The 17,324-nt window shown below is 51.0% G+C and overlaps 4 protein-coding genes across 4 annotated transcripts; 1 reads left to right on the top strand and 3 right to left on the bottom strand.

Moving 5' to 3' along the window:
• Positions 1–487: 487 nt before the first annotated feature.
• On the top strand, positions 488–2,690 carry PG985_008633 (PAP2 superfamily protein; the record flags this gene model as incomplete). Its single annotated transcript, XM_066828401.1, has 4 exons — positions 488–608; positions 806–1,022; positions 1,079–2,346; positions 2,626–2,690. 4 exons carry the CDS (start codon positions 488–490, stop codon positions 2,688–2,690), a joined length of 1,671 nt encoding a protein of 556 aa, XP_066683313.1.
• A 1,750-nt stretch (positions 2,691–4,440) lies between these two features.
• PG985_008634 (GPI-anchored cell wall beta-1-3-endoglucanase EglC) lies at positions 4,441–5,700 on the bottom strand (the record flags this gene model as incomplete). The annotated part of the gene is made up of 1 exon (XM_066828402.1): positions 4,441–5,700. The coding sequence occupies one exon, from the start codon at positions 5,698–5,700 to the stop codon at positions 4,441–4,443; it is 1,260 nt and encodes a 419-aa protein (XP_066683314.1).
• Positions 5,701–10,280: 4,580 nt separating this feature from the next.
• PG985_008635 (uncharacterized protein) lies at positions 10,281–11,283 on the bottom strand (the record flags this gene model as incomplete). The annotated part of the gene is made up of 4 exons (XM_066828403.1): positions 10,281–10,506; positions 10,595–10,793; positions 10,928–11,064; positions 11,150–11,283. The coding sequence occupies 4 exons, from the start codon at positions 11,281–11,283 to the stop codon at positions 10,281–10,283; spliced, it is 696 nt and encodes a 231-aa protein (XP_066683315.1).
• Positions 11,284–12,261: 978 nt separating this feature from the next.
• PG985_008636 (ATP-citrate-lyase) lies at positions 12,262–14,220 on the bottom strand (the record flags this gene model as incomplete). Its single annotated transcript, XM_066828404.1, has 2 exons — positions 12,262–13,287; positions 13,780–14,220. The coding sequence occupies 2 exons, from the start codon at positions 14,218–14,220 to the stop codon at positions 12,262–12,264; spliced, it is 1,467 nt and encodes a 488-aa protein (XP_066683316.1).
• Positions 14,221–17,324: the final 3,104 nt, after the last annotated feature.

Consider the following 17,324-nt stretch of genomic DNA (forward strand, 5'->3'; position numbering starts at 1 on the left):
TTCAAGGTTAGCTAGCATTAGTTTTCAGGGACGGATAAGAGGCCAAGCTGGGCTCAGCGCATTCATTCAAAACGTAAAATCAACAACGGAGCAATCGGAGGGGTCAGACAAATAAACAACATACATCATCGCCAGTACTCTTACACTCTACCTACCTAATATCAATGCGCAATAACTTCTCTCTTTCTAATACCCTTCTCTTCTGGTCGGTCCTGCTACGGTCGGGGGAAAGAGGATTCGCCGGTGTCAAAGACGGCCGAGATTAACATGAGAAGAGAGACCCCCGGTTTTCTTTAATTGCTTTCTTGACCTTTCCTTTTTGCGGCTGCCGTCGTCGTTTCGAAACCTGAGCACGAGCATCCCGCATCCCACCTTCGCCGACCCGAACCCTCTTGAGCAACCCAACTACTCGTGCGGCCCGCCCGCAACCTGGGATCAACACGACTCCTTCTGCCCTCCTGTAGTACTTTACTCATACGACCGTCCGATGTGCTCGTCGCACGCCAATGGCGCTGCCGTGAGCGCCGACTCGAAGAAGCCGACCGTGAAGGCTAGCGATGGAGAGAAGCCGCCTGTGATCGACGCTGGATTGCGGGATCTAGACCACTGTACGTGTAGCCACCCACCACCGGCCCTCGCCAAGGGCCACCGCGACTTATACTGCCTTGGAAGAGCAACCTCTTCTGCGCGACTCACGAGAGGGGCGCACTTGCACCCGGGCGCAATACCTAAACTTTCCAGGCGCAAGCATGCGTCTTACATATACAAGTCCACTTTCGCTGACAGCGCTCCCTGCGACTTACAGACAAACGCATCCTCTCACCATGGCGATACGACTTGCGACAGTGGGCGTTGCCCCTGATCAGATGGGAGACGCCCTACCTCGCCTACCTACAAGATACGTTGCGCACGCCGGCGCTCGATAGCTACTTCGCCATTACTGCCAACCTGGGCACGCATACCTTCTTCATGGTCGGGCTGCCCATCATGTTCTGGTGCGGCTTTGAGTCGTTTGGCAAAGGGTCGGTCCCTCCTCCGCTAACCTGCTCGCGGGTCTTGTGTTGACAATATGCCACAGCCTCGTTCGCATCCTCGCCTGTGGTGTCTTCTTCACAGGCTTCATAAAAGATCTCTTCTCGCTTCCCCGACCGCTGTCGCCTCCCTTGCAACGAATCACCATGTCAGGCTCCGCCGCCCTCGAGTACGGCTTCCCCTCGACACACTCGGCCAACGCCGTCTCGGTCGCGGTATACGGTCTTCTTTGCCTACATTCACCAGACAACATGATGCAACCAAACATGAAGCTAGGACTCGAGATCTTATCCTATTTCTATGCGGCCAGCATCATCTTTGGCCGCCTCTATTGCGGCATGCACGGATTCGTCGATGTGGTTATTGGTTCGATCATGGGTGCTGTCATCTCTCTCGGCGAATTCTACTACGGCCCGCCTCTGAACATGTACCTGTACTCGCGCCCCTTCACGACTGTTCTTTGGGTGGTGCTCGTCATTATAGTGTTGGTGCGCGTGCATCCTGAACCCGCCGATGATTGTCCTTGTTTCGACGACAGTGTCGCCTTTGCGGGCGTTATGATTGGCCTCGAAATCGGCACGTGGCACTATGCCATGGCTCCGCATGGCCAAATTCGGTTCGATCTCGAAGGTCTCGGCTGGCCCGTTGTGATTATGCGCATTATAACCGGGGTGATGGCAGTGTTTGTGTGGCGGGAAGCGGCCAAGCCCATCTTGTTGAAGTCCTTGCCGTATTTATTCCGAATCATCGAGACATGGGGGATGAATCTTCCCCGCCGCTTCTTCATGCCGGCCTCCAAGTATAAGAACATTCCGCTCCGTCTGCGGGTCGACAACGTCCTGCCCAACGTCAGCGACTTCCCCAACTTTGTTAACAACATTCGCAAGGGCGGCCGCGGTAGGTCCGTGAGCATTGGCCCGCAGAGTGCGGCAGACGCGTACGAGACGCTAGCCTACCGCGACCGCCGGCGGAGGGAGAGCAACACGAGCAACACGAGCCGGGGCCTCCGCAGCAAGGAGAGCATCGCCTCGCTCCGAGGGACGAGCCCGAGCCCGATAGCAGTCAGCGACGAGAAGTCGGGCGCGCGGAGCAGTGCGATAAGCGGCGGCCACCACCACAACAAGCTCAGCGATTACGAGCGTATGATGGGCGAGGGTACCGTGATGATATCGCCCCCTGAGGAGGAGGGCGACGACCCGACGCTCATTATCGGTTCACAGGACGAGATGAGCGAGCGGGAGGTCTTTGCCCAGCTTATCAAGCCGAGAGTGAGGTACGACGTGGAGGTCGTGACGAAGTTGGTGGTATATACTGGTATGTGTCACTCTTTCTCTTTTCCAGGAAAACATTTCCCCTTTTCATTCTTTATCCTTTGACGGCACCGCTTCTCGTCAATACGAACTGGCAAAGAGGGCAATCGTATCGCTTGTCTTCGGGCTCGAGTTCCGATTTGCGCAGGTCGTTAAGGTTCAGGCAAGCTGCGGAAGCGCCGGGTCATACGACGTGGGGCTGCCGCGTCACGACTCTCCGGCACTTGTTGTATTCCACTCCCCCTGAGATTGGATTCCACCACTAATACGAGAGACTGTCTAGGCATCGCCCTGATCGCCGTAGATATCGGGCCGCTCATGTTTACTGTCATTGGTCTGTCTATTTGACGGTTGCCATATCCGGCAATTGCATTTAGGGCCCCGGCAGCGGACTGACTAATGACGGAATGAAATATTTTCAACAACATAGCATGCATGAGAGCCTTTTGTTTCTTCCTTCTTCTTCGTTTCTATTGGCTCCCCTTATTCTTGTGGGAAGGGGAAGCTGGTGGTTGGTGTCAGAACATGAGTCTGAGCTGACATGCCCGCCGGCATTGGTGCGAGGGGCTTTAATTAATTGGGATGCCCCTCGATTTGTATATACTTCTTCAGTTGGGGAGGCGCATCGTCGTAGTCTTAGTTCGCAAGCACGTCTCGTTCGGCTTTCTTGGTGGGTATAGACTCCTGTATAGATTAAGAGTTGACTCCTGAAAACAGTAATACCAAACAAAACACTTTGTTCGTTATGGTTTGGGGTAATTTGACGACGTAAAAGAGCATGACTTATGTGAACATACTCAAAACCTTACGCTGGCTGCTGTCGGCTCTTTGGCCGGCGACAGAGGCGAGCGGTGGAAGGGGATATAGGACGTCCGTACTGGGAGTCTTATAACACGGGAAGTGCTGAGAATATTCTCAGTGTAGATTGGCGAGTTACTATAATGTATTGAAGAGAGCCCCCTAAATGGGACGTATTCAACCTAATCCTCCCTGGCAATAAACCACACTGGATCCCAAGATGAAAGCTTGTCACACGTAAATAGCTTCACACCCATCATACGTACACCCATACACTCCAGGCAGTTGTTGCTGTAATGTTTTCTAGTGCCCTACCCTTGTTTTCTTATATATAGGAGTAGAGGGTGTTCCACGTACCATTGCTCGTTATACTTTTTGTACGTCAGCAAAGCGAAAATGTCACGACTCCTTACCTGCAAGTAGTAGGCTTAGGCGATCGCCCGATGACGCGAAGGTCGTGGCCCTTGCACCGGCATTCCAGAGCAGCAAATAGCCCGGCAGGCCCGGCACCGACGATGAGAATGTTTTATGTCTGAGGGAGGGCTCCTCGGCGGGGAGCTGGTTCAAAGAGGTCTCGGATCGGTTCAACTCAGATTCGCTGAGAAAGGTCTGATGAAATAAAGTTGCTTGGCCAAGTCGGGCAACCAAAGAGGTGGATAGACAGATTGCTGTGAGGAAGGTTGCAAGTGTTGGTGGGGCGGGTTTACTTATTAGAAAGCTTGATCCCGAGACGGATGCTTCATTTATATGCATAGCCCTATTCTTTCCTCAGAGTCACGCTCTCCATGGGTAATCGCGGAGGATCGAAGAACGGGACGGACCTTCAGATACTGTCGGTTTGCTTGGTGAGGACTGCACTTGGAAAGATCTTACAGATCGGATATTTACAAGAGCTCAGAGGAAACCAACAACCCCTTCAAATCCAGCCGAGTCATCACTCATGAGTTGGCCATTGGACGGCAGCAGACCATAAGCATTTGTCGTCCATAAACCAATCTCATGTGGTTAACATATCAACCGCAAGAGAAACAACTTGTGTTTCTTTGTTCACTCTTCACGTCAAGTCAAGCCCGGGTTTCAGGTATATAACACAGATAAGTTGTGAGAAGTAAAGCATATGTTGTATGAGTTTTTATTACAGAAAGCACGGCCAAAATCGACCTTGTGATATATTGTCAAGCGCCGCCAGATGTATTTAGTCTATCCATAGGACATCAATGAAACCTCTTTTCGAAGAAAAAGATCTCGTATGTATGATAATCGTGTACCAATGATGTCAATCCCGCCAAGTCTGAGGGACTTAGAAGAGAGTGGCAGCACCGACAGCGACAGCCACAATGGCAGTGAAGGCAGCGGAGAAGGCAACAGAGTGTCCGGCGCCGGCGGTGGGGACGGGGGTGCCAGACGAAGCGGAACCAGCCTCCGAGCCAGAGCCGGAAGCAGGGGTGGAGCCGGAAGCACCGGAGCCAGACTCAGAGCCAGAGCTGGAGCCGGAGCCGGAGCCAGAGCTGGCGGATCCAGTGCCGCTGGGAGAAGAGCTGCCGGTAGCAGAGGCGGTACCCGAGGCCTTAGCAGAGCCCGAGGGAGAAGAAGAGCCCTCGGTGGGGGTCTTGAAGGTCTTGGGGCAAGACAGGTCGAACTTGGGGGTGGTGGACAGGTTCTCGGTGATGGCGAAGGTCTGCTTGTTCTCGCCGTTGGAGTCGCGGAGGTTGTACCAGAAGGTGGGGACCTTGTTGAACAGCTGACGGCAGCCGATCTCGTTCCAGTAGTACTTGGCGTTCTCGACGCTGGGCTGGGCCTCGTCCCACTTGGGGCCGGCGGTAGGCCAGCCGGTCTCGGTGACCCAGATGGGCTTGCCGCCGATGGCAGCCTTGGCCTTGTTGAAGGCGCTGTCGAAGCGCTGGCCGGACTTCTCGATGGAGTTGCCCTTGCCGGTCTCGTAGTAGGGGTACTCATCGAGACCGACCCAGTCGACGGCGTCGATGACGGCCTTGTTGGTGCTGTTGGGCCAGACGTCCCAGGTGTCGACGTGGCCGATGGGGACGTTGGCGAGCTTGCTGTCGGCGAACTTCTTCTTGTAGTCGCCAATGAACTTGACGATCTGCTCGGGGCCGTTGCCGACACCGCCCTTGTTGGCGCGGCCGGTGGCGGAGTCACGGTAAAGATCCTCGCTACCGATGGAGATACCGATGATGAGGTCGGTGAGCTTGTTGCCGTACTTGGCGACGGCCTTCTCCAGAGCGCTCAGCTCCTTGTCGATGCTGGTGGTGCCTGAGGTCCAGATACCCAGCAGGATGTTGGTCTTGGTCTCGATGGCAGCCTCGAAAGCCTCGATGGGGTCGCTCTCGGAGTAGGCCTGGATGTTGGTGTACAGGCGGACCGAGTTGAAGGTGCCGGGGGCGCCCTTAAGGCCCTGGGCAGTCTTGAACTCCTGCAGCCAGTCGGCCTTGAACTTGGCGGAGTTGTCGGTCTTCATCGCACCGGAGTTGAAACCCATCCAGTTCTCGGCGGCGACGCCGACGGCGAGCGAAGTCGCGGCAACAGCTGAGGCGACCTTCATGTTGGGTGGTGTTGGTATGAACAAAAACTCGAAAACGATTGGGGCGGCTTCGTTGGACTTTGAAATAGGGCGCTTTGTTGGTTTGCTGTAGCAAAGCACACAAAGACGCAGGAATGGGCTAGGGAGCGTGGTTTGCTTGAAGAAGCTTGAAGGAGCGTAAGACTGAGTGAGCAAAATGGCTTACTCAATCGAAGGAAATATGCAGTTGATGTACGAGACAGAACTGAGGAAAAAAAGAGGGAAGAGTATAAAAATAACGAGGCTCTAGTGTAGGTAGAGAAAAAGAGGGAGGTCCGTCCTAGGGGAAGCAAGCTGATGATGGAGTCAATCCAGTTAACCTAGTGTGGACGAGAGTGGACGAACGCGAGACCAGCTGGGAACTGGGGGTGCACTACCGGGGGCACCATGCCCCTTCCAGGCAGGATTTACAGGGAACTAAGATTCAGGAACAGGCCTTTCTGCCCACTACCAACCGTCTGATTGGCGCATGTCGGGAATCTGGGCAGCGTGGCAGTGCATGCCAATCCCGGGACGCCCTGCCTCCCTACATACAGGTACTCCCCCGGAACCCTTCTAATCTTGCCTTCCGCGCAGAGCCAGCAAGCTGGAGACACGCCAGAACTGACCACCGCTGCCACTATTGTCCTTACTGTCATTAGACTTTTGCTCGTGTCCAGCACTGCTGCCAAGCCACTAATGGCATACGATGTTTCCTATGGATCAATGCATTTTGCTCCTTTCTGAGGGTGTGTCCTGGTTGTGCCAGTGCCAGTGATTTGACTGACGCATGTCAGTCAGACCTAAAGACAAGAAGCAAACAGTCAGCCGTTGCTTATTCCTCAACCGTACGCTTGCTTGGATGGCAGCGACGCGAGCGAGTTGTTGTCCCTGTGTGTCATTTGGTTTGGCTCGCTTCCAGAAGCCGTAGCGGTCGCTCGGGCTGCGATCGCCGCCCAAAACAATCAATCAAATGTCAATCCGGGCGAGGCCCTCGATCCTAGTCGCTCATTTCGTCCCAACCCAGGGTGGCCGTTGTTTCAAAATTCCTCCCATGTCATCATCTGATCGGCACAACGTGGAGAACAGACCAGTAGAACAGACGGAAACTCTATATGGGCACAACTAATTCGGATTGTGTGCAGGAGGCTTGGAGGATTGGATAGCAAGTGATTTCGTCTATCTAACCTACACGCGCCGTGCCTTGTTTTCCGACCGATACATACTCTTAGCGGCAGCCTGGGAACGCTACCTACTCTGACATCGCGTATTGTTCTGCTTCCAGATCACCAGCAGGCAGCTTCTTCCGATGTCAAGGCGATGCTTATCGGAATAGCACACCGCAATAATTAAGGCACACGGCAGCTGATGCCCATGATACTATGCTGGTTCTGCACCGGTGGAAGTTGCCGTGATGATTTGACGGGCGGTACTCCGTAATAGGTGGTATTAAAGTGCGACTCTCTTCTCAGGCATACTCCTTTATATAGTCCTCCAGCCGTACGGAGGTCCCCTTTAAAAGTAAAGTCCCCCCCCTTGTCACCACCCCCTGTCACAACCCTTATCAACAATCCCTATATACAACCCTTATATACTCTTACCGGTTATTTACCAGCTAATTCTTTTTCTCTTTTCTTTTTTTCTTTTTTTTATCCTTTTTTCGGCTAAACTTTCTTTTATACTACACTACTATAATGCCTATAATTAGAGGTATTATAATCGATTTTAGTAACTTAAACTATTATAATTATATTAAAAGCTATTAATAACTAGTTATAGGCCGATATTAAGAGAATTATTGGTATAAAATAGTGTATTATTAAAAAGTTATATTATAAAGTTTTAAAAACCGGATTTAACTTTAATACGAGGCTATTTATATTATAAAATAAATAGTTCTCCGATAAGGCTAAGATCGGTCGTCCCTTTAAATAAGGCGATAAGCTGAACTAGATAATTATAAAGATAGTAATAATAGACCGGTATGGCTAAAAAAAGATTATTATTTAAATTATAAAAGAGTTTTATAAGTTCTTTAATATCTTTAAATTAATTATATAATAAACCTTTCGATGCCGGTTATTAAAAAATTAAACTAATAAGGAAGCCGGGGTTAATAAAGAAAATAAGAACGAACCAGTTTAACTAGTACTTTAAGCACCGGTACTAGTTGATAAAAAACTAAAAGAACGTTATTTAATTTAATAAGATTAATATAATCTTAAATTAACGTTAAAGGGGTTATTAGATTTAGAGGAAGTTTAATAAAGCTTTAAATAAGAATTATATTTATAAGAAATAAAAAGGTTATTTTAAATTTATATTTTAAGGGTACTTTATATACGATTAGAAAGGACCCTATTATATATAGTTTTTAAAAACTATTATTTAAAAAAAGGTTGTTATTAAGGTTATTACGAAATTAAATATTAAATTAAAGTTTAAAAAAAAGTGAGATTAAAAAATAAAATAAATAAGTAAACTTTTTTTACGAAATTTATTTAGTTAAAAGTTAATATAAAAGTTTAAAAAGGATATTAGAAAGTTAAACCGGATTAAAAAGGGGGGGATTAATTAATAACGTTATCAAAAAAAAATATTTTTCTTTAAGCTTTTTTTTTTTATTAAAAAGTATATAAAAGAAAGACTAGGTATAATAATATAAGAAAATAAGGTACCGGTTTATTTATATTAATTCTAAAGGGTTATTTACGACTTTTATAAAATAAGTTAGTTATTATAATATAATAATTTATTAAATTTAAATACCATCGAGCCTTGTTAATATTAAATAAAAAGGAAGATTATTAAGAAAGGGCTTTTAAAAGTAAGAAAAAGGGGATTTAAGTATAATTTAATAGTTAGTAAAGAATCCTTTAAAATATTATTTAAATTTAAATTAAAAGGATCCCTCGTTATATCGAAAAGATTATTAAGTTAAAAAGAGGGAACGAATATCGCGAGGGAGAACTAATATAAAAGGTAAATTATTTATTATATAAATTATAAATTTATAAATAGAATTAAAACGGTTAAAAACGCGATAAAAATTAATTAATATATACTTTGTATATATTAATTATCTATCTGCCAGCTGGTGCCGATTGCAGGGGTGTATTATATTAGGGGTGTTAAGTAGGGGGGTGTCGACAGGGGGGGGGACTTTATTTTTGAAAGGGACCTCCGTACAGGTATCAATCAACATAGCATATCACTGACCACTTCATGACAAACATACACAAGTACTAGCTCTCCAAAGTGCACGCACGAGTCTTGCTTGCCGAGCCACCATCTGCCTGCTGCGTAGTTTTGCCGTTTACTTTTCTATCATGTATCATTGTCGCCATCACACATACATCCAATGTCAGAACCATGTGGTATATCCGTTCTGTCTGCACTCCGTAAAAAGCGACAGTCAGGAGGCGCGTCCAAGCGCCAGTGACCCGTGTGTGGGCAAAATCCACAGCCCTTCGGACTCCCGCGATCCCGTACCGTACCTACTTTCTCGATCAAACGTCCAACGGACATGTACGGGTGTCAAGCTTGCCGGTTTTCCAGTGTGAATATGAAGATGCCCACCGAAGACCCTCCGGACCGCTAAAAATAGTAATGGGAATTGGAAAAAATCAATTTCAAATGTTCTCATGTGCCGTATCAATCGTGTTAATCGGGGCCTCATTTCTGTATGCATGCATGTACTTACGTACAGGACCCATCAAGCAAGCTCTGTTCACCATGGCGTCCGGCTCGGAATACGAGCAAAGGAGAGCACAGGGGACAGGCGATGTAGGAATCGAATCAGAATTGTTGAGAGCCAGCTGCGATCGGCAAAGGCTCGAGAACCATTACACGATCACTACCTACATCTTAACTACAAGGGCGACAAAGGGCGATCAACCCATAGAAGAAAAGAAGTGTACTATCGACCCAACACCCGTGCTCAGGAACTCGTTCCAAGATACCAATAGGTCGGCTCAGCCAGCTCTCTCACTGTAAGTGCTGATCAGTGTAACGCCTCAGCCTGGCAGATGTTGGGAGTTCAAGTTAGTAAAAGGAGTGTCCGTGTATATATTCTGTGTCTATATACTTTTATTATATGCAATTCAAAATGTCCCATTACATGATACCAGCGATTTTCCCCCCTGCACATCTCCCAAAAGCCCATAGTGCCACAATACCACTAATAGACACTCTATATTGTGCCCCTGAAGTCACATATAGACGACATGGGCACAATACCCCTCTTCTTATGTGTATTCCCATCAAAGCAATAATGCCATTGGTGGCAGTTCCCCCTTCCATCCGGGGCTGTGTCCGTAATCCTGACCTCTTCAGGTGATCAAGTCGACTCTGACTTGGTGTACACGAGGATGCGGCTCACTCCACCACAGATGCTGTTGAAGGTAGACATAACGCGTTAGCCTCCACGTCAAACTTTTGCATACTTGAAAGGGAGAGTCGCTGTACAGGATGCCCGATCCGATCTTGAGAGGTGACATAGCAAGAGGATCCACCGTCCATGCGGAAGAGAGGGCGTATCCGGGGGTATAGGGGGAGGGGATAAACAAATGAGCGAGCAGAACTTACGCGGCAGCATCACCAGTGCAGCTCATGTCGCACTCTCCGAGGTCGATGGGGTCGAGGGTGGGCTCTGTGTTGGAGCACCAGCACTCGCTGCCATACTCGAGGCCGGCATAGGTGTAGCCGCCGACGGCGCACCCGTCGATGCAGTGCTCGACCGTCATCTGACGCCCATCCATGTATCCCGGAGGGTGGCTGGGAAGGAGACGGTGGTGGGCGTCAAAGTCACTGTGATAGAGCATCAGTATGTGTCATAGGTCATTGGGTCACCGATCAAGTCTGGTCACTAATAACAGGGAGCGGGAAGAAGACTGACGCATAGCATGTCGCGTTGGCGTAGTCATGCCAGCCTGGCTCGATGGTCGCAGGACCATTAATAACATCGTAGTTGCCCTTGTAGAAGAGGGTCAGCGCGAGAACGCCGCCGCACTTCTCCTTCTCGTTGCCGGGGCAGGGCATGTTGCAAACGCTGGGGTCGACGGGGTTATTGGCGCCCGCGACCGCATTACCGCACCCTTTTCATGATCGGGATTAGCCTCATCCTATCTTTATGCCGCCGACCTACACTTATACTAACACAGGCAACAACAGGGGTCACATAACGGTAGGTAGTGGAAGCAGGCAAAAAAGGAGTAGCGTTAGAACATACAGCATTCCTTGCCGAGCTCAAGCCCGGCGAGGTTGAAGCCTGCGATGTCGCATGCCCGCTGGCACTCCTGGGCCGAGTTTGCGTCGCTGGGTTCGTAGCCGGGTGTGTTCAGGGCCCTGACGTTATCGACGCCATCGCTATTGCACACGGAGATGGTGTAAGTCAGAGTCGACTGGCTCCCTGCAGTAAGTAGGCAAGCGTGTTGTTATCCGCATCACTTACCTCCAGCAGCTATCGGCAGCAGGACTCCACCAAGCTCTGGGCTCGATGTTGCGTCCAGGCAAGGGTTGCGGAACGGCCTTGGCAGAGACGGCCAAGGAGCCGCCGAGCAGGGTAACGAGAGCGGTCGCGTGCATGGTGGGTGGGATAAACCGATGTTGTTGTTTTTCCTGTTCTGGTTATTCTGCTTCCTATGGGCTTCGCTGAATCTGAGTGAGGAACGATGGATGATGATCTTGTCGTCACTGGACCCTCGAGCTGTCTCTGTCTATATACTATCACCACCGGCACTGAGATCTCTCATGGGGTACCTCTCTGGCAGTGTACATTGCTACAGAATTACTTGGCATGTGGTTTAGTTGGCCCGGTAGACTGTGAAGGTCTATGATAGCTTTGATGTCCGCTGAACTCAATTGCAGACCTGATTACTGAAATGTTCTAGAGCGTGCCGTAGCCTTGCTGCTATTCGGAAGCGATATGCAGCTATACACAATCTTGGTACGCTTGAAGCTATCGATCGCATGGGACTATAGTATCTCAGCCCCTCGATTGCGGGCCGAGATCGAATCTGGGCCAGGAAGACGGCCAGCCTCCTTTGCTTCAGATGGCGCTTGAGTGCGGATGTATACACATTACTCCTCCATGTGATGTGAACTTCTCGGGTGTGCCGCGTTGGGTATCACCTGGCCAAGAAAACCAATTGCGGTGGGTTTCCCGGGTCACTATCCATCGCGTCGAGTCTACAGGATGCATAGACTCACGGAGCTGGCCGCGCCAGCCACCCACGCCTTTATGGGTACTACGCGTGGTTTTAGATGACAAGCGATTACAGAAGACGGCAAGGGTCATATTACAAGTTTGTCTATTCGTTGTCCTTTGCTCAAAACCATGCAATGCCTTCTAGACCCAGATCGAACAGCCACCGGCTTGTACCTGGCATTGAGAGCTCACGCCACTGCATGCCTTGCGGTTTGGCCGAGGCCGATCTAATTCACCAACGTACATAATCATAGAGCACCACTATCACCCGCTAAAACCCGTCAATTGTAGCCGATGACCCCGTCATGTCTTCATCGCTAAGTAGGGGTATCTATCATGTCTCCTTATCTCCTAGCTTAACCCTGGAACTCCTGAATCTTGGCCTCCTCCCACTTGCCGGGGACGAGAGCCAGAGGCACGATACCTGACACGTGCATCTCGGGGCCAAAGATGTGAGCAGTGAGGCCGAGTTCTTGTGTCGCGGCCTTCATGTTCTTGAGACCTTCTTGGTAGTTGGGACCGGCACGTCGCACCCAGATCTGGACATTGTGCTCGTTCAGCTGCTTGGCGTAGTCGCGCAGAGCACGGATGACACCCTTGAACGTCGAGGCAACGTTGGTGAAGTTGGCAATACCTCCACCAATGAAGAGAACCTTGCCCTTGGGGTCCATGGGCGCACGGAGCATGAGGTCGAGAACCGTGCGGGCGTAGTGGTAGGTTTGCGACTCGGTGGGAGCACCAGAGTACTCACCGTAGTTGGCCAGGTCGTCGGCGAAGCCAGCCGAAGCGATGGCATCGGCGTAGACGACGGAAGCACCACCACCAGCGACCAGAGTCCAGATGCGGCCGTTGCCGTTCAGGACAGTCAGCTTCAGGGAAGCACCAGTCTTGGCATCGAGCTCGGCAATGTAAGCCTCCTCCTTGGACAGCTCACGGCCGAAGGGAGCAGGGAACTCCATGGGGGGGCCGGCGTCAATGCTAATCTTGTCGCCCGCAGAGGACAGAGCCATGATGCCCAGGTTGGCAGGCGAGCGGGCAATAGCCCACTTAACACCGCACTCGAAGTCAGCAGTCTGATCGAGCTTGGCAGCAAGATCCAGGAAGTGAACTTCAGCAGAGGTGGCATCGGCGTTGGGAATGACCACCAGGGGGTTGATCTCAAGGTAGGTGAACTGGCAGTCGACATAGACGGCGTACAGGCGCGAGATGAAGTCGACCAGGACATTGTGAACACCCTGAGGAACCTTCTTCAGGAGGGTTGAAGCAATCTCCTCGTTGGAAGGGTACTCTGACAGATCAACAGGGATCAACAGCTTCTCGGCCTTTGCGTCAACATCACCAACATCGACACCACCCTCGTGGGTGAAAAGAATCCAGTCGCCCTAGTTGTACCAAGTTAGTCACCATGCTCTCAAGCATATGCAAATGGGTAAACGATGCGAATGTTGCTTTTAGTGCTACTGGGGACGGGGTTGTTTCGGGGTTATACGCGTTTGCGGTGGGTGGGTTGCCTTCATGAATGAGGAGTGGGTTGCCCAAGCAAAGCGGTTTAGCCTCCGTTCGTCCGTAGACTCCCTGAAGTTTGCGCTCCCGGGTGAACGCAATAAATGCCTTCACAACCACTTGGTATGAGAGCACATTAATTTTGCGACACAACCCCGGATCTATCCTCGGCCCTTGAGAACGATACTTCATCTTCAACAACCCACCACCCAGTCTTTTTCTTTCTCTCTTTCTGAACATGATGTTCTGTAAGAGCATCCCACCGCCACAGCCTGATTTGCGATGCAGAACCGGCATATTGGCTTGACGACATACGACTGAACCAGATTGGACTAGAGCAAGGAATTCAATCAAGGGGTTTTTCTACTCACTTCTCTGACGGAGTTGATGTTGATGTAGTATTCGGTGTCGGAAGGGTGAGGCACGAAAGGCTCAACCAAGAACTGGCGCAGGACACCCTCGACGTGCTCAACCTTCTGGGACTTGCCAGCGCGCTCAGCAATCCAGGCCTTGGCCTCGGGCCACGGCTTGTTCAGGGCCAGCAGACCGCTCTTGCCTCGTCGCTTGATCAGCTGATCGGGCTTTGCGACGAACTTGGCGTCGGCCTGGAGGAGCCAGGGGTAGGTGACCTCGGCCTGGTCCAGCACGGCACTGACCTCAGCATCCTCAGGGAAGTAGAGGGATGCTAATCTGGGAGGAGCATTGTGCGTGGTGGGCTTGGGCAGAGGGGTGGGCTTGATGACGGGTGCCCGGGTGAGGTGGTAGTTGAGGATGGCCTTGCCGTCGGCCTCGAAAATCGACTTGGCGGACATTTTGTGGGAGATTCTGGAGGTTTGCAGATGAGTCTGAGTCTGAATTACTCAAGTGTGGCTCTTTTCTGTGGTTTTCGAGAGAGGAAATCGTCAGCAAGATGAGCTCTTGGTGGTAAGCATCCAAGCAAGTGGTGCTTGTCCGTCCTAAGTGCGAGTACGTGCAAGCGAGACAGGAACCAAGGACAGGAGCCACCGTGGAAACTTCCCACCGGGGTTGCAGCGTCTTTATTGTCGCCAGCGGATTTGGCTATGGTGCGCGGATGCCACTTTGCAGCAGCAACGCCGAGGAATGGGGATTCAATGGCAAGAACCGGAATCTTCGCTTACCTCTTGTGCAATAACGGCAGCAGTTCTCTCTCAAGTGGGAGGAAGCTGGGAAGATACGATCCGATGGCGGGAAGAGAGTGAATTGGCTGTGACAGTTGGAAGACTGGACAGCAGAAAGGAACACTTGAAGAAGTGGGCAGGCAGTGTCTGGAGAATCGGAATTGAGGGCAGCAAGAACGGGGATGTCATTCGAAAATTTCGAGGTGCAATGGATGAATCAATGGGAGCTCTTCCCATTTGGTTTGGGCCGGTTTTGGGGGGGTATACTTTGGCTCTCAGGGCCCCCCCGTCAACTGGCGCAACGCAAGTGCGTGGAACCGTTTTTTCCCTCCATGGTCCAGTGCAGGCAGTGCGTGCGCGTTGCTTCTCGCTCTGTTGGCATTGGCATTTGGCATTTGGCATTGGCCGGCCTTGCAGCTACTACTTTGCTTTCTGCACTTGCTACCACACCGTACCCGGACAACTGTGTTGCTCCTGCGGGCTGTGGGCGTGTGAGCAAGACTCTCGCTCTCTCTCTCTCATTCTCTTTCCTACTCCATCACCCCTCCTCCCGCCCCCCCCCTTCTGGCTTCCTTCCCAAATCTCAATCTCACTCTTTTGGAGGGGTCACGCTAAATCCAGACGCTAAAATCCAATGGCGAGTGCCCACCGCAACTCTAGCATGGAGTACCGGCGCTGTACCTGTCCCAACCCATTGGGGAATCCCACTCGGCGCTGCTGACCCCGGCCCTGTCAGCCACGGCCGAAGTACCGAATACCCCAACAAGAAACCGCCGTGCTCGGAACATTGGCGCGCAACTTCTGAGGTTGTCTTCGAATAACCACTCGGGGTAACGAAGCGGCGGCCACCACACCACTTCGTATCATGGTTTCCTCCCACGAGGGAATCTAATCGAACCCGCAGGATGTATCTGACGTGCACTGATCTGCCTGAAGACACACGGGGCTTAGGCGGGTGTGCATTGGCAGCTTATCTTTCGATGGCTTGCTTACAGTGAGACACGATCAAGCTTAGAATCCTCATCGGCGCATTATGCACGCAAGTAGCGGCAACGGGTCGGTCATACCTATCTGCAGATTTATCACGTTGCTAGTTGCTAGCTTCAGCTATAGAGAACAGTTTCTCCTTTATCCCGTTTAGTTTCAGATGAGCTGTTTCGAAAGATCAGCCTCAGGACAGATCAAAAGCAACCGGTCCAAGTTGGGATGAAACTGCCTACCAATGTCCGAATATGGGACGTTTTTGGGGATGCTCCGGACTCAACGTCCGGGAGGTCCGCGCCCAGTTGTCAGGCATAGTCATCACCCGGTTGATTACCCAAACAACGTATATTGAGGGCCTTTTTCGAGACATTCCCGATAGCGACTCCGAATGCGAGGGGGCAAGCGTCCGGAGTTTGTAAAAGGTTGTCAGCTTGAGATAGCCCGAGCCTCTATACTCCGGGGCTTTTCCGCGGGGTTCGTTCCTGCTCGCGGGAAACTATTCGCGGTACCCTGAGTGCGATGCTTCAATCGCGTCTATTATGGGTAATATGTCATGGGAGATCTGACCCGTTCGAGTGAACGAATCACCGTCGTCTCGGCGAATATCTCGTCATCATGGCTGAGTGGTGTTGCTCTCGGGGCTTCACAGCCGTTGGCTGGCTATCAGTATAGCAGCAGTATAGGGCAGAAGTACCGGGTACTTCGGAAAAGGCGGGGACTTGGATACTCAGGTCCGTCGACTAAGACCAGTGGCCAAGTACCCAAGCGGTTCCCGGGGGCCCGAAGCCAGCCAGGAAAAGATGGCCAGAAAGTTCGGACCCCTGCATGATCCTCAGGGTCGATGGAGGGGTCCTCCCCATCCTCAACTCCAATTGACTGCTGGACTGCTGGACTGCTGGCCCATCAGCTTGGGCAGGCTCGAGTCGGTCAGCTTAATCAGACCAACAAACGCAGCCCACTCACACACACGCACACACACACTTGCCCAAGGACTAGCGGTCCAGCATAGCGCACTGGCATAGCAACAAGGCGAATCCAGGCAAGCAGCACCGCCAAAAACCGACCTTCAACAAGTCTAGGAGAATTTTACCCCAACTATTCTTCCGAGCGAGATTGATGGCCAACTAAACTGTACTGTACGACAACGGGTACGGGTCCAACTGTTTGAGAGCTCTTCCATGAGATTGCCGTTTGCCGTGCAGCACCGGGTTCGAGTAAAAACAAAACAAAACAAAACAAGACAAAAAATAACGGCATTCACAACCGGCCAGGTCGTTAGTTAGGGTAAGCTTTCAGCAATCGAACCCAGGAGAATGGCGGCATCTTCCCGGTGCAGCTGCCTGCCTCTGCATGACGGGATTGGATTGGGGGGCCCCTCGCCGCTGCATCCCAATTGAATTCCCAGCACTGCAGGTAGTCGCTACTCACTAACAATGAGCCAGGCAGGCCCGATCTGATTGGCTCACCTCTTTTGGCACTGCCTAATCTTGACTAGCCCCCGCGGCCAAATATCGATCAATTCAATTTGAGCGGGCTGGAAGCGGTTTTAGTTGTGCTCTGCATTGTCGTTCCTGGCGGGCACTTGACTTTACAAGCTCCAAGTCTGTGCAATCTTGGAACCCCCCCAAGTTTTGCTCCATCCCCGTCGTCGGTACCCATTGCAAGCCAAAGTCGACTCTCAGTCAACCTCGAAAAAAAGCTCGACCTCCCTCCTCAATCTGCTTCCCCATTTGAGGATTATCCATTCATTCCGCTTCCTCCCACTTCACTTCGCCCATTGTTGCTTCATATAC

This window comes from Apiospora marii (assembly GCF_038362585.1).
Source record: "Apiospora marii strain CBS 49790 chromosome Unknown utg000005l_segment0_segment0, whole genome shotgun sequence".
Classification (NCBI taxonomy): domain Eukaryota; kingdom Fungi; phylum Ascomycota; class Sordariomycetes; order Amphisphaeriales; family Apiosporaceae; genus Apiospora; species Apiospora marii.